This window comes from Pelobates fuscus, chromosome 3 (genome assembly GCF_036172605.1).
Source record: "Pelobates fuscus isolate aPelFus1 chromosome 3, aPelFus1.pri, whole genome shotgun sequence".
Classification (NCBI taxonomy): domain Eukaryota; kingdom Metazoa; phylum Chordata; class Amphibia; order Anura; family Pelobatidae; genus Pelobates; species Pelobates fuscus.
The window spans coordinates 165,437,101-165,451,103 of NC_086319.1; the positions used below are offsets into that span (position 1 = coordinate 165,437,101).

General features: G+C 39.3%; 1 protein-coding gene across 3 annotated transcripts in view; it reads left to right on the top strand.

The window, feature by feature from the left end:
- Positions 1 to 12,602, top strand: part of ETV6 (ETS variant transcription factor 6) — a 90,455-nt gene extending 77,853 nt beyond the window's left edge. For all 3 annotated transcript variants that reach the window (XM_063447629.1, XM_063447631.1, XM_063447628.1), the window contains 5 exons: positions 496 to 630; positions 1,338 to 1,880; positions 3,398 to 3,540; positions 10,280 to 10,380; positions 11,398 to 12,602. In XM_063447629.1, the coding sequence (XP_063303699.1) occupies positions 496 to 630; positions 1,338 to 1,880; positions 3,398 to 3,540; positions 10,280 to 10,380; positions 11,398 to 11,503 (1,028 nt within the window). In that variant the 3' untranslated portion in view covers positions 11,504 to 12,602. The remainder of the gene's footprint in view (positions 1 to 495; positions 631 to 1,337; positions 1,881 to 3,397; positions 3,541 to 10,279; positions 10,381 to 11,397) is intronic.
- Positions 12,603 to 14,003: the final 1,401 nt, after the last annotated feature.

The window sequence follows — 14,003 nt, forward strand, 5'->3', positions numbered from 1 at the left end:
GACCCTCCAGAAAATTTGTATTTTACTTAGTGTCCCATAGAATATATGCCTCCTTAAGTGATATTTTTATTTTATTTTTTATTTAGGTGGTTGAAAACATGTCGTCTTTTAGAATGTAGTTTTCTACTTGTTGACAGACTTGTTATAGTCAACTGCAATCTTCCTTTTCACCTTCAAACCAAACCATAGAAAGGGCAATGCTGGGGCAGAGTTCTAAAAATGTTACTGCTTGATCATTGGTTTAAATAGGTCCACAAGACAATATGCTTCTTAGCACGCTGAGGACAAAGAATGAACACTTTATGTTATGATGACTGTCTAACAGTGAATGTGTGATTTGGCATGTAGCTGAAACCACAAGTGTGTCTCTGGAATTATGTGACCCGTGGTAGTGGTTATAGTCTCGGTCACTGTTTAGCCTCTAATGACGCAAGACACAGTTGCTCAAATTATGGTGCGGAAAGTGATGGGTGGAACATATTGTTCATTCTGCAGGTGATGTCCTCTATGAGGTTCTCCAGCACATCCTAAAGCAGAGGAAACCAAGACTAATCCAATCCTCAATATTTCACACTGGAAATTCCCTACACAGTCACCCCGAAATCCTGCTCTCCCATAATCACCATGAAGGTGAGGTTTTTTTTTGTTTTGTTTTTTCCCTTCCACGCAGTGATTCAATAGTCTGCACAGAGATAGATGTTGTTAAATAGTGTTTAAACAGGAACGTTTTGGGTTTTAAAAAGCGTTACACCCATCTAAACAAACACCAATTGTCCTTCCCTTCCCAGAAGGTCCCTATTAAATATAGAGAATAGAGAGAGTATACATTTTGCACACACATTTACACTCACAACTTTTGTGCGTGTGTGTGTGTCTGTCTCTCTCTTTCCCCTCTATTTGATTCTGATTTCTTTCTCTGTTCTGCAGATTGCATTAGCACCTCAGAAACATTGAAACATAGAATGTGACGGCAGATCAGAACCATTTGGCCCATCTAGTCTGCCCAATTTTCTGAATACTTTCATTAGTCCCTGGTCTTATCTTAAGCTTAGGATAGCGTTATGCCTATCCCATGCATGCTTAAACTCCTTCACTGTGTTAACCTCTACCACTTCAGCTAGAAGGGTGTTCTGTATTTGTGACACTGTGCTACTCCTATGTAGCTCTGAAATGTTTAAACACATTTTATGTATTTATGTAGATTTTGTTTACATTTGGTGTTTTTGTTTTGTTTTTAATTACAGTGTTTGTAAATACCTTTTTTATGTGTTTAAAGCATTTTTTTCTGCAGTTGATTTTAATGTACTGCCAACTAACATACCCATTTATTTATCTAGATCACCATCCCCAGAGACCTTTACGAACACCTTCTGATATGCCACAGCAGAACACCCCCACTATAGAGCTATTGCACCGCTCACGCTCTCCACTCTCTTCCAACCATCACCCTTCCCCTGACCTAGAGCCCCGCCCATTGCGCTCTCCGCTTGATACAAACATTCGACGTCCCTCTCCTGCTGAACGTCTGCATCGTATGCAAAGTGAACCCAATCACCATGTTCAGGACCCCTACCCACTATCTGTGTCCCCTGCTGAAGCCAACCATTGCCCAATTGAACCTCTTAACAAACCTAGCAGCCCAAGACAGGACAATCCACGGGTCATTCAACTAATGCCAAGCCCTATCATGCACCCATTGCTTCTTAATCAGCGCCATGCTGTAGAATTCAAGCAACCTCGTCTGGGCACAGATGACGGGCAACAACGGGAAGGCAAGCCCATGAACCTATCACACCGGGAGGAGATGTCTTACATGAACCATATTATGGTGTCTGTATCACCTCCTGAGGAGCAGTCTGTGCCCATGGGCAGGATAGCAGGTATGTCACTGTATGTGTTTACCAAAAGAACAGTGGTTAAATGTTGGAGAGATATGTGGTATGTTGATTGTAAAGTAATAGCTGCTACTCTTTTACTTTTCAACACTTAGAAAATGTTCCCCGCTTAATTTTGCAAAACACGTTTTTTATATCATTATTTTTCATGTGACTGTTACAGCTGTCTTTGGCACAACATTTAATGAAAGTCTGCATACTTTCCCTCTGTTTCCCGTAAAATATTGGACAAAGTGAGCAGACAACTGACAATAAATTGATATACCATTCTGGAATGCATGAAATCATAGGAAGGTTAAATGGATTTGCTTATTGAGCAGGGAAATGTGATCATTATTAATGTAAATTGCAGTGCCTCCTAAACAAATAAGAGTATCTTTGTAAAACAAGTTCACTTTGAAGCACTGGTATATTTCACAGTATTGTGCATAGGGGAGATAAGTTTAACAAAAGCAAATAGTGTCATGGAGGACTTTGTACCATAGGGCTTCTAATTGATGCAGTAATAGCTGACCTCAGCCATTCTGCTGCTGGAGCATCATGGGAAACCAATCTGCAGCAAGCAGGTTGACAAAGGTTAGCCATCAAGATCTAGATTATATGCAAATGTTAACAGTATGCTAATTTAAACAAATATAAAGTGTTAGTGCATGTTTACATGGTTCATATTTATATTGTTAATATATTTGTGTATAACTGTGTGAGTTGTGATATGTATGTATGTGTGTGTGTGTGTATGTATGGAGTCAGTGAGTGCACTGAATTGCTTATGTTTTCTGAATTGGCCCAAGGAGCACCCTTACAAGTATGCATGTTCAGGTGAGTGCAGCCCTCTTGGTTTTGTATGCGTGTGTGTGTCACACACGAATACATGCTGGCTTTTGTTAGATATTCCGCTTCCAAGATCTAATCCACCAGGTCATTCTGTAGCAATATGTATATTTAAGTCTGTTCTGTTTTATTTTGTGTACTACTGTGTTCACTTTTGTAACCCTATGCTAATGCATATCACACACTTTTAAAAGTATATAACGAAAAGGGCAATAATTAGAATTTTAAAAGAAAATGTAATTTATTAAGTCCATTGTATAGTTCATTTGGTTAAAACACCAATGTTAAATAAAATCACACCACAAGGTCACAGGATCTAGCCACATCTAGGTGAACTTATCCCTTCTGTCTTCCAAAATCAATTAAATAAGTTGAGTTGACATAGAATGCATACGTTACATACTTGAAACAAGGATATCTGGTAAAATGTTAAATACCGTAATGGTTATTATTAAAATACAGGTAATTGACTAACAAAATGTCTTTATGCTTAATATTTTTTTGAAACATATAAGAATTAAAGAATTGTATAAGTGCATAATGTAATTGTGTTTACAAGACTAAATGTAAAATAGGGAGGAGAGAGGAGATCAGTTTTCTCAGTCTTGTGTTCTTCAGATTGGGGAGAGTTTTGTGATGTCCTTACACTTGGCCTCTTTGTTTCTTTCCAGACTGCCGGCTGTTATGGGATTATGTGTACCAACTTCTATCAGACAGCCGATACGAAAACTTTATCCGCTGGGAGGATAAAGAGTTGATGGTTTTCAGAATCATTGACCCCAACGGATTGGCACGTCTCTGGGGCAACCACAAGGTATTAGTCAATACCTCCTGGTATATATGTGTTGCTTTTAGTGCTTTGTTTGAAAACAATGTAGTATTATATTAAAATAAATAAGGGTCATTAGTGGAATGTGCAATAATAAATCCTCAAACTACAAATGATGCATAGTATGTTTTATATCCAGTAGTTATGTGTAATAATCTTTTCTTCTTTTTGATTATGGCACATTTGTTTCTCTTTGTCTACTGGCTATGACCGGTACTCAGTTTGTACATTCTCTTTTTCTTCTTGGCTATTTTGGATGATTCTTTTAAAAATAAAATTAGAATATAAAATGTACATAGACACCCTTTGTAATTCGTATCTCTTTCAGTGTTTCAAATCCAGCATTTGGTTAAAAGTCTCGCAATAGTTTTGGTCCATACTGTCAAATTTTCGGTGTGGCATAAAATGGAATGGCATATTCAAGTAGGTAATTTTATTAAACTGCTAGACCTGCCACAGTAAATGTAAGTGCTTTTATTCTGAAGTGAAGAGGAGAGCAGCCACATCTCAGCCACAATGGGTACACAAGTTCACATAACTATACTTGAGTTTTTAAAGGGGAACTAAAGTCTCCCAGACCACTTCATCTTAATCCAGTATTTAGCCTTGTAATGTAAAACATTAGTAGATATAGCAATGGTTTTATTGCCTGGGTTATGTGATGCTCAATGTGAAATATCATCAAATGGTGATTTTAGGAAAGCATTGGGTTCAATGCTTCCCTATGAGAAGCATATGATTGAATGAGCACTGCGCCTGCACTTCTCATTCCCAGTGTTTTGATGCAAAGCATTGGATTGGACTAGAAGCCAAGCATGCTTCCTGGATGACATCATGGGAGGCAGACCAGGCTGCAGCACTGAGTGAGTCTCAGCGCTCAAACGTGATTACAACCCTATTTCCTTTTCATTTAGAGGCCCAGACATGTAATTAGTGAGTAGAACACTATAGCATTAGGAATATATGTTTGTGTTTGTGGCTCAATGGTGTTCCTTTAACTTCCTTCGTCATTCCAGATGTGGTAGACTACCTCTTCCCTGATGCTTTGCAAGCATTATGGGAGGTATAGTCAACAACATCTGGAGTACCAAAGGCTGCCTACCTATGCTTTAAGTGCTTAGTTATGTTCCAAGCTGTATTTGTAATCAATATTAGCAGAAGAATGTAATATTTGAGCACAGCTTTGCAGCATCCTGTAAACCTATGTCCTAAATCATTCTGGACAATGTCGTGCAGCAGATAGTTTGGTGACAGTTTGCCATCATTGGCATCTGGAGCAGTAAAGTCATATTTTACTATTTGCAAGTTCACCAAACAACTTGCAAGCCAGGCAGTCCTATTCTCACAGCAACAGTGACCAATCTCACAAATTATGTTATGACTGAATGGAATCAAATCCTCACTGTAATGTAGTAAAATGCCTTCCCGAAAAGTGTGGAAGAAGTTATAGTAGCAAAGGTGGGATGAACTCTATTAAAGCAACACGATAGGCATCCAGACCACTTAGCTCATTAAAGTGGTCTGGGTGCAGTGATCCTATCCCCTTAACCCTGCAATGTTACTTATTGCTGTTTCTGAGACACTGCAATAATTACATTGCTGGCTTAAGACTTCCTCTATAGTGACTGTCAATCTGACTTAGAAGACTAGACATTTGGCCGCCTAACTGACGCTGGAAGTCATCATGCTCCGCATGAGGGCATTCAGCGTCCGTTAAATCCCCATAGAAAAGCATAACGCATTAACACTCCCGTCAAGTTATGTCTGAGGAGGCAGAGGGCTGACTCAGCACCAAGGGAGATCGGTAATGCACTCAGGTAAGTACAGTAAGGTTTATTACCCCTTAACTGTTTCTCAGTTATTGTACTCAGAATGTCATTTTTTCACTTCCGCTTCCCACTAATTTTCTTTCCAGTTGTAAAAAAGTAATAATGAGAATAGGAGTTAGTAGATACTGGACATTGTCTTACAGTAAAATAAATAAAGACCAATCTGGAAGAGGAAATATGGACGTCTGGAATGTACATTAGAATACACAAGTACAATTAGCTATAGATTTTCACAGTAGGAACTAACTGCTCAGAAATATTTGCAAACTAGTAACACTTTTCTTTTTTTTCTCATTGCTGTTCTGGTACAGTTTGGCATTCAATGCAGATTATTATTGTACCATGCCTCCCTTCATACTTGTGAATGCTTAAGCCCGCACATGAAATCAAGGTTTGCTCAGCATTGACAGGGCATCTGGGGATAATGAGACTAGCTGTAACCCTGCAATACAGAGGATGTATATCTGTACCTTATACCACTTATGTTCGTGCACGCATGTGGTATTTGTGGCTTGAGGTGAGACTCGCTGGGGTATCACTGCGCTGTTCCATGGGGAGGTGAGTTAGGTAATGTAGAGTGTATAATGTACTTCCCCGCTGATGCTGGTAGTGTGCTTGCGAGGCTCGAAAGGTACCCGGTTGCGGGGAGGGGGGGGGAGTGAGAGAGTGTGCCTCCGTCTTTTGTCTGGCCTTAGTATATGCGTTTTGTGTGCGATTCACTGGCCTCACTCCACACGCTCCGCCAGTGAGGGACTCAGTGATGAGCATAGATAAGCAAAACAGGTAAAATAAGTCGAACGGTTAAAGTAAGTGATAGAACATATAAAGTTATAAAGTTATCTCTGTGATAGTTGGGTCTAACAGTCCCGGCCAGAGTCTTAACATAAGTTCCGTATCCCTTGGTTCTTCACGTTAGGTCATCAGTGGGGGGTCCTTGTCTGGGCTGTCGCGGGACAAAGGTGTTCACCTTGTCTGGGTTCCATCTGTGCCGTGTTGTGGTGGTCCCGGTGGGTGTCGTGGCGTGCATGGCATCCTGAGGCAGACCTAATGTGGTCAGCAAGTCTGACCTGGAGGTCATAAACCTCATGTGTGTTCTCGCCTTGGTATATCAATAGGGAGCGGTTGAGGCGCCACCGGTATGCTGTGCCCTTTTGTTGGAGTAGCAAAGTGAACGGTCTGAGCGACCTCCTCCACGCCAGTGTGCTGCCGGTCAAGTCCGTGAAGAAGGTGAGTGACATAGACTCAAAGGAGTACTGGGCGTGATTTTTTGCTGCCGCCATCAGTGCCGCTCTGTCCTCCCTGTGTTGAAAGCGGATATAGTGTCTCTGGAGGCCGCTGTTGGGGCCTTGGCAGGTTTAGGGATCCTGTAGAAGCCGTCTAAGCTGATGGCTTTTGCTTGCCGTGTTGGCATTAGTGCCGCTATGAGTCTACGTGCAAAGTGCAATTCCTCCTCCGGCATGTTGTCTGGTATGCCCCGTATCTTTTTGTTAGCCACCCTGCGGGCGTCCTCCAGTGCGGCAAACCGCCGCTCGAAGGCCTCTGTTTTAGATTGCAGGCCCTGTATCTCTTGTTGCATAGAGGTAATTCGGGTCGCTGTGGTAGTGGAGGCCTCTTCCAGTGTAGTCAGTCTCCCGGTTATTCCCTGGAGGTCTGTGCGGAGGCCCGCCATTTCCGCCTGGAGTGTAGTCTGCAGACCTGCCAATAGAGCTTTAAGCACCGCCGTAGTGACAGGTGCATTATCGGGATCCTGGGGTTTGGGTGTAGTCGCTGGTAAACTAGGAGGGATGAGTGTGTCCTCCTCCTGGGAGAAATCGTCTGACAGGTCTGAGTACGTTTCTGGGTATTCGGCCATCTTGCGCCCGGTAGCTCCATGAGCCTGTCTCCACATGGCTCCGATGTCGAGGCCCTGCCTTGGCTGGTCGGATTTTTGTTTTTTACTCTTCCGTCCCATATCGGTTCCCCCTCTATGACCTGGGGTTTTTGGCTGTTTTGGTCGGTATTTTCCAGAGAAATAGGCTTATTTTGTAGTTGGGTCGCAGGAGCTACTGTGCCATGCGACTTGTCTGCTCTGCTTCTTGGCTCCGCCCCCCACTAAGTTATTTTAATAACTTTGGGTGTATCCCATCAGGCCCCATTGACTTATTTGTCTTTACTCTTGACAGTTGACATAGAACCTCTTTCTCTGTAAACTCACATGTACCAAATGACCCATTTGTCCTTTTTCGTAACTGAAGTCCCTCTCTATCATTTTCATCTGTAAATACTGAACAAAAATATTCATTAAGGCAGTCAACTAGACCTTTATACTCTTCTACATTCCTTCCTTCTTTTGTTTTTAATTAGAAGGAGTGTTGAGCACTATGATGCAGGCTTTTAAGTGAGTAACCCTTGGTAATAACTAGATTTTCTAAATTTGGAAAATGCCAGCAGGTATATGTACTTAAAACTTATCTTTATTAATATATTTAAAATAAAATAAACAGGAAAATCACACACCTTTCTTTTTCACTGTGTGATTTTCCGGTTTATTTTATTTTATTTTATTTGAAACATATTAATAAAAGATAAGTTTTAAGTACATATACCTGCGGGCATTTTCCGAATTTAGAAAACCTTCTTTTGTTTTTAATCTAACTAATCCTTGTTTTACTTTTCTTTTCTCGTGTATGTATCTAAAAAATGTTTTATCTCCCTTTTTTACTGACTGTGCTATTCTCTTTTCTGTTTGTGCTTTGGGGGCTCTTATAACTTGCGTTGCCTCTTTCTGCCTAATATTATAGATCTGTTTGTCTTCCTCACTCTGGATTTTTTTATAATTACTAAATGCTAACATTTAGTTTTTTACTATTTTGGCCACTTCTGTGGAGTACCACAGTGGTTTCTTAATTTTTCTTCTCTTCCTGACAAGCCTAATGGAATTTTCTGTTGCCTTCAGCAGTGCAACTTTAAAATAATCCCATTTCTCCTGGACTCCATTTAAACTGCTCCAGTCTAATAAGGTCTCCTTTACTCATATTCTAATTTTAGAAAAGTCTGTTTTTCTAAAATCTAAAACTTTTTTTTTTTTGTATGGTGTGACTCGGCCACTGTTCTTATATTAAACCACACTGACTGATGATCACTGGATCCTAAACTTTCACCTACAGTAATATCGGATACTAATTCTCCATTTGTTTACACTAAATCTAGTATGTCTTCCTTACGAGTTGGTTCCTCGACAACTTGTTTTAGAGACAATCCCAGTAGGGGGTTTAGAATATGTGTGCTCCTGGCACAAGCAACTATTTTGGTTTTCCAGTTCACATCCGGAAGATGTGAAAGTCACCCATGATAATAACTTCGCCCTTCATTGTCATATTACCCATTTCCTCAACTAGTAGATTATCTAACTCTTCTATTTGTCCAGGGGGCCTGTATATCACACATACACGAGTTACTGTGTGATTTCCAAATTCTAACGTAACCCAAACGGACTCTATGTTCGCCTAACTTATTTAAGGTTAGATTTTATGCTATCCTTCACATACAGGGCCACACACCCTTTTTCTTGCCTTCTCTGTCTTTTCTATATAAAGAGTACCCTGATATTGCTATATCCCAGTCATTTTTCTCATTATACCATGTCTCAGTAACAGCCACTTAATCTACATTCTCAGTTGCTATTATTGCCACAAGGTCATGGATCTTATTCCCTAAACTGGGAGCATTTGTAGACTTGACTCTAAGCTTAACATTTTTTAACACACTCGCTACAGTTACTTTCTGTCCTTGTTTTAGGGGGCAATAGGATTGATGTTTTATCACTCTTTTGTGTCCCCCACCCCTCCTAGTTTAAATACTTTGTAGCAAAACCTCTCAACTGCTCGCTGAGAACATTTGTTCCCTTTTGAGAAATATGCAAACTATCTTTTTTGTACAGTTCATTTCTATTCCAAATAGAGCTACCATGAGAAACAAAGCCAAATCCTTGCTCCCGGCACCATTCACCAAGCCACAATTTAAAGTCCGTAATACACATCCGCCTGTCATTCTGAATATTATGCACAGGCAGAACTTCAGAGAATGACAGTGTTGAAGCAACCTGCCGTATATCATTGGCAAAAACACTAAAAACTTCATTTAGCTCAGAAACCTCATTACATGTCAAGTCATTTGTCCCTAGATGGACAAGTACATCCAATTCCCCTTCCTGCTTTGCTTGCTTAACAATATTACAAATACGTCTCCTATCTCTGTGAACAGTAGCTCCGGGAAGACATCTCACAAAGCCACTATTGTCCAACTCCACACCTCTTAAGATAGAATCCCCCAACAATTGCTTTCTGTCAGGCCTCACCTTGTCCTTTTTGTCATTAGCTGCACTCTGGCTCACCTTAGGCATAGAGGATGGTGGTTCCACAAACTCTGTGCCTGACCCTGTCTCAGTAACACCACTACAATCTGAAAGTGCAGAAAATTAATTATGTAAAGACACAGACTGTGCAGTATGCCTTTTGTCCACATTTCTGTCTACCCGATCCTACAGTAATCCATCTGCCATTCCTAGGACATCTCTGCAGCAGTGGATTTGCAACAGTCCCAGCCTGAGTTTGTTTAACAGATAATTTAAAAATCTCAGACTTCAAAAATACAATCTCCTGCTGCAATATAGAGAACTCTCTACAGCTTAGACAACATCCAAACCTCCAAAATGTGGAGCGCGAAACAAATGCACAACTATTACACTGAACTAATTACACTGCCATTTAAATAAGAGGAGAAGTTTAACTCAAACACCTTTCTGTTCCTCTCCTGCCTACTAATTCTTACTTTGTGTTTTTGACATCTGTAAAAAACTGTAAAAACTGATTTCCTCCGTATTATCTTATCTCTTGTTTTCTCTTCTGAATAAACAGAACAGAACCAATATGACATATGAGAAGATGTCCAGGGCACTTCGCCATTACTACAAACTGAACATAATCCGCAAGGAACCTGGGCAGAGGCTGCTCTTCAGGTAACAGAATATCCCTTCTCATTCACCTGCAACCTTACCTCAATAATAAATAAACTAAATATTCTGCTGTGTATATTGTGCGAAATACATGCTATAAAAATGTCAGCATTTTTTGCTGTTAGGTTTATTCACTAAACATGGCGAAATGAAAACTGAATTGTTGAATTGAGGCTAAAGTAGCAGTGATGTAGCTATAACTAAGTAGGATATTTTTTCTAAATCATCACTTTTTGAATTAATTCTTCTATTCAGTTTTCAATTCAGTGAATACATCCATAAAGTGTGAAATTGGCAGCAATACAAAGCAAATTCATAGTACAAGTTGCAGGCCAAATAATGAAAACAGAGCGGCCCTTTTTCACATTCAATTATTTTGGACTAAGGTTTGAAATATATTTAGAATTCCAGACATTTCACACTTAAGTAAATAATTCTGCATGTGTTTGTGCATATATATATACACACACATGTATGTTTGCAGATTTGTTACTACTCTTTGTTGAACCAAAGAGAAATTTTATTGCCATTTTGGAGTCAAAAATTACTGCGAGGGGCTTTTGTGTTTTTTAACACTATAGGGTCAGAAATACATGTTTGTGTTCCTGGCCGTATTGTGTTCCTTTAAACAATACTTTTGTCTCTAATAATAGACAACATGGTAGCTGTGGAATGGGAATGAAAGAAAAAAGAATCACTTTTAAATGTTTGACTATGTATTTGAACAGACCCTTTTCATTTTCTATATTCATATTAGTTTAGCATTTATTTTAAGAACTATGGGATATGCTCTATATAAATAATAAGGCATATGGAGTTTGCTCATGGTAAAAATGTTATCTTCTGTGAGAGAGTGCTAAAGCACTGAAACTAGCAGAATGCCTCTCGACAGCTAATACTTTGTACCAGAATAGCAACTCTTCTGCTTGATAAATCTCCTTCCTAATACTAAAAAAACAGTTTCACTGTTTATATTTATTTTAAACAATAAACTTACTTTTATCTTTCTCCCTTGCCCAGATTCATGAAGACCCCAGAGGAGATTATGAGTGGACGGACAGATCGTCTTGAACATCTTGAATCCCAGGAACTGGACGAGCAGTTGTTTCAAGAGGATGAATGCTGAGTGTAATTTTGCAAGCTTGTTGCCCACAAGGAATGCAAGGGAGCTGGGTAGAAGGACATGCCTTGATGTAATTGCTGTCCTCTCCACTGGAAATATACTGCCTTGATTACAAAGATCTCAGGCTTTCATAAAGTGCAGTATTTTCACTACCTATGGGAAGTCTATTTACTGTCCAGGTACTGGCTTCAGATCAGCAACAAGGCAGGATCATGATACTCTCAGGGAGGACCGCTGTACTGTGTAGCCAACATGATGTATTTTATTTCCGTGGAAGGATGAATTAGATCGGATAAGGAAAGAAATGTATGTTGGCTTTTTATGTTAATATTTTAATTATTTGTACGTCTGGAGATTTAAGACATTCTTGGAGGTGTTTGCACTGGAGTAAGATGTATATACACTGTGACATGAAATAAAGAAAATAAATAATTCAGGCCAACAGAGGACATAAATGAGCCCAGAATGGGCCTATGTGGCTATTTCTATTTAGTTCCACCTCCTAATTCTTTGGTTCTTACATCAATTCCTCCACCTCCTGTAATTGCACTAGTGACATAATGTCGTACATATTGTTAGAGAAACAAGGTTTACGCCTAATACAAATGGATGCCAAAAGCCATGTTGCATTAAGAAACTTTATAAAGGTGAGTTGGACTTCTCTGTGAATTGATTCCGACAATAACTGTGTTTTATCAAATCACCTTAGAGCCTGTGATGTCATCAAAGCCTTGGACACCCCTTCTTGTTGTGGATGAAATATTTGCCCTACATCAGTACCTTTCTTTTGACATCACTTAATACTTGTGACATCCTCTTTTTGAACAGCATTTCTACTTGTCCTGTGAATAGCCAAGTTTGTGTACTCCACAAAGTACCTAAATCAATGCCTCATCCTAACTTCACATAAAAAGAAAATATTCCTGAAAAGAACGTGCTCCGTTTTATAGAACAGTTCCGATGTAGGTCAGATTACTTTGTTTGGGAATGAAGGGAAATGCATATCACTTGGAATGTATTGTTTTCTGTTATGTCACTTTTTGTTTGTTTTTAATAGTTGATTTGTTCTGTAAAAAAAAAGTATAAATGATTTTATAGTCCACTCATAAAGTGATTCAGAGTTTTATTTCATATTGGTTTGTTTTTTTCTGTTTTTGGAAAGGGCCATCCCCTCTATGTCAGTGATAGCAATGTGATGCAGGATTTAGTATATTTAATTAAGATAAAATCTATTTTGTGTTGAAAAGTCTACCACATGTATAAAAGATGTACTACAACACTGAGGTCTTGAAGAATGTGGAATCTAAGATTTTATTATGTTTTTTAGGTAAAACGCACGCTGCCACGATCATACAACATTTTTTAACAGTAGCAGTAGATACTGATATAGTTACAAAAAAAAAGAGAAGGCTGTAGGGAGTTGCTTGTATGTACGCTTAGGAAATATCTTGGGACAGATTGGAACATATAACCCTTACAGAAAATTATTTAACAAAAAAACACAGGACCATAATCTATCCTAATGAAATCACTCACATAATAAAGTTGGCACATAAAATATAACATTTAATAAGTATTATTAAAAAGGTAAAAGAACCTATAAACATGGGAATACAAGGGAGGGTGAAATAAACACAAAGGATATTGCTCTATATTATAAGTACATTTACTAAGAAAATACTTATTATAATTTAGAAGGTAAAATGACCAGCAGTGAATTCTCTAAATGTAACCATAAACCGTTAGATTTCCTTGAGCTGCAGATCATAGAGATGGTTAAGATCATAACTGGATACATGCAACTAACTAAATCTAAATTGGCCTATACTGCAGCATAACTCCATATGTAAACCTCAGTTAAGACTGCCCGATAATCACTGCTAGAAGGTCTCCAAATTTGCTAAATTAACTGGTACACAGCCACATGGCAAGCATTGCCCCAAAATCCAACTGGCTCACCAATATGTTATTGTGACACTGCCACTTATGATTATTTTCAAAAAGATCATCATTATTGCATTGCTGATTTAAATTCAGGCAAACAAAATATATAAGCAGAGTAGGATTAAAAGAGGGGGCAGCCTTGGTCCCATGGATTAGACAGGGGCCCTGGAGGAATTAATTTGTTTGTCCTCAATAACCATCCCTATCTGAAGAATAAGGGGGATGAGGAGATTGGTAACATGCCTAGGGCCAATGGGGTTTTAATCCTTCTCTGGATGTAAGTAGGGGCTTTGTCTTATGTACATGCCAATAAAAACATCAGAGTCCTAATCAGCTTCTCACACAGTGCAATATATATGTCTGGTATCTCACATAGGATCCACAAAAAGACCTAGGATTTTGCTGGATCTTCCATTGTTCCCTGTTTTTATGGTTCTTGGTGCCTCAATGCTTTCCTATGGATGTCAGCGTCTTCTCACTGCGGAAGCGCCTCTAGCGGCTGTCAGTGAGACCGCCACTAGAGGCTGGATTAACCCTAATGTAAACATAGCAGTTTCTC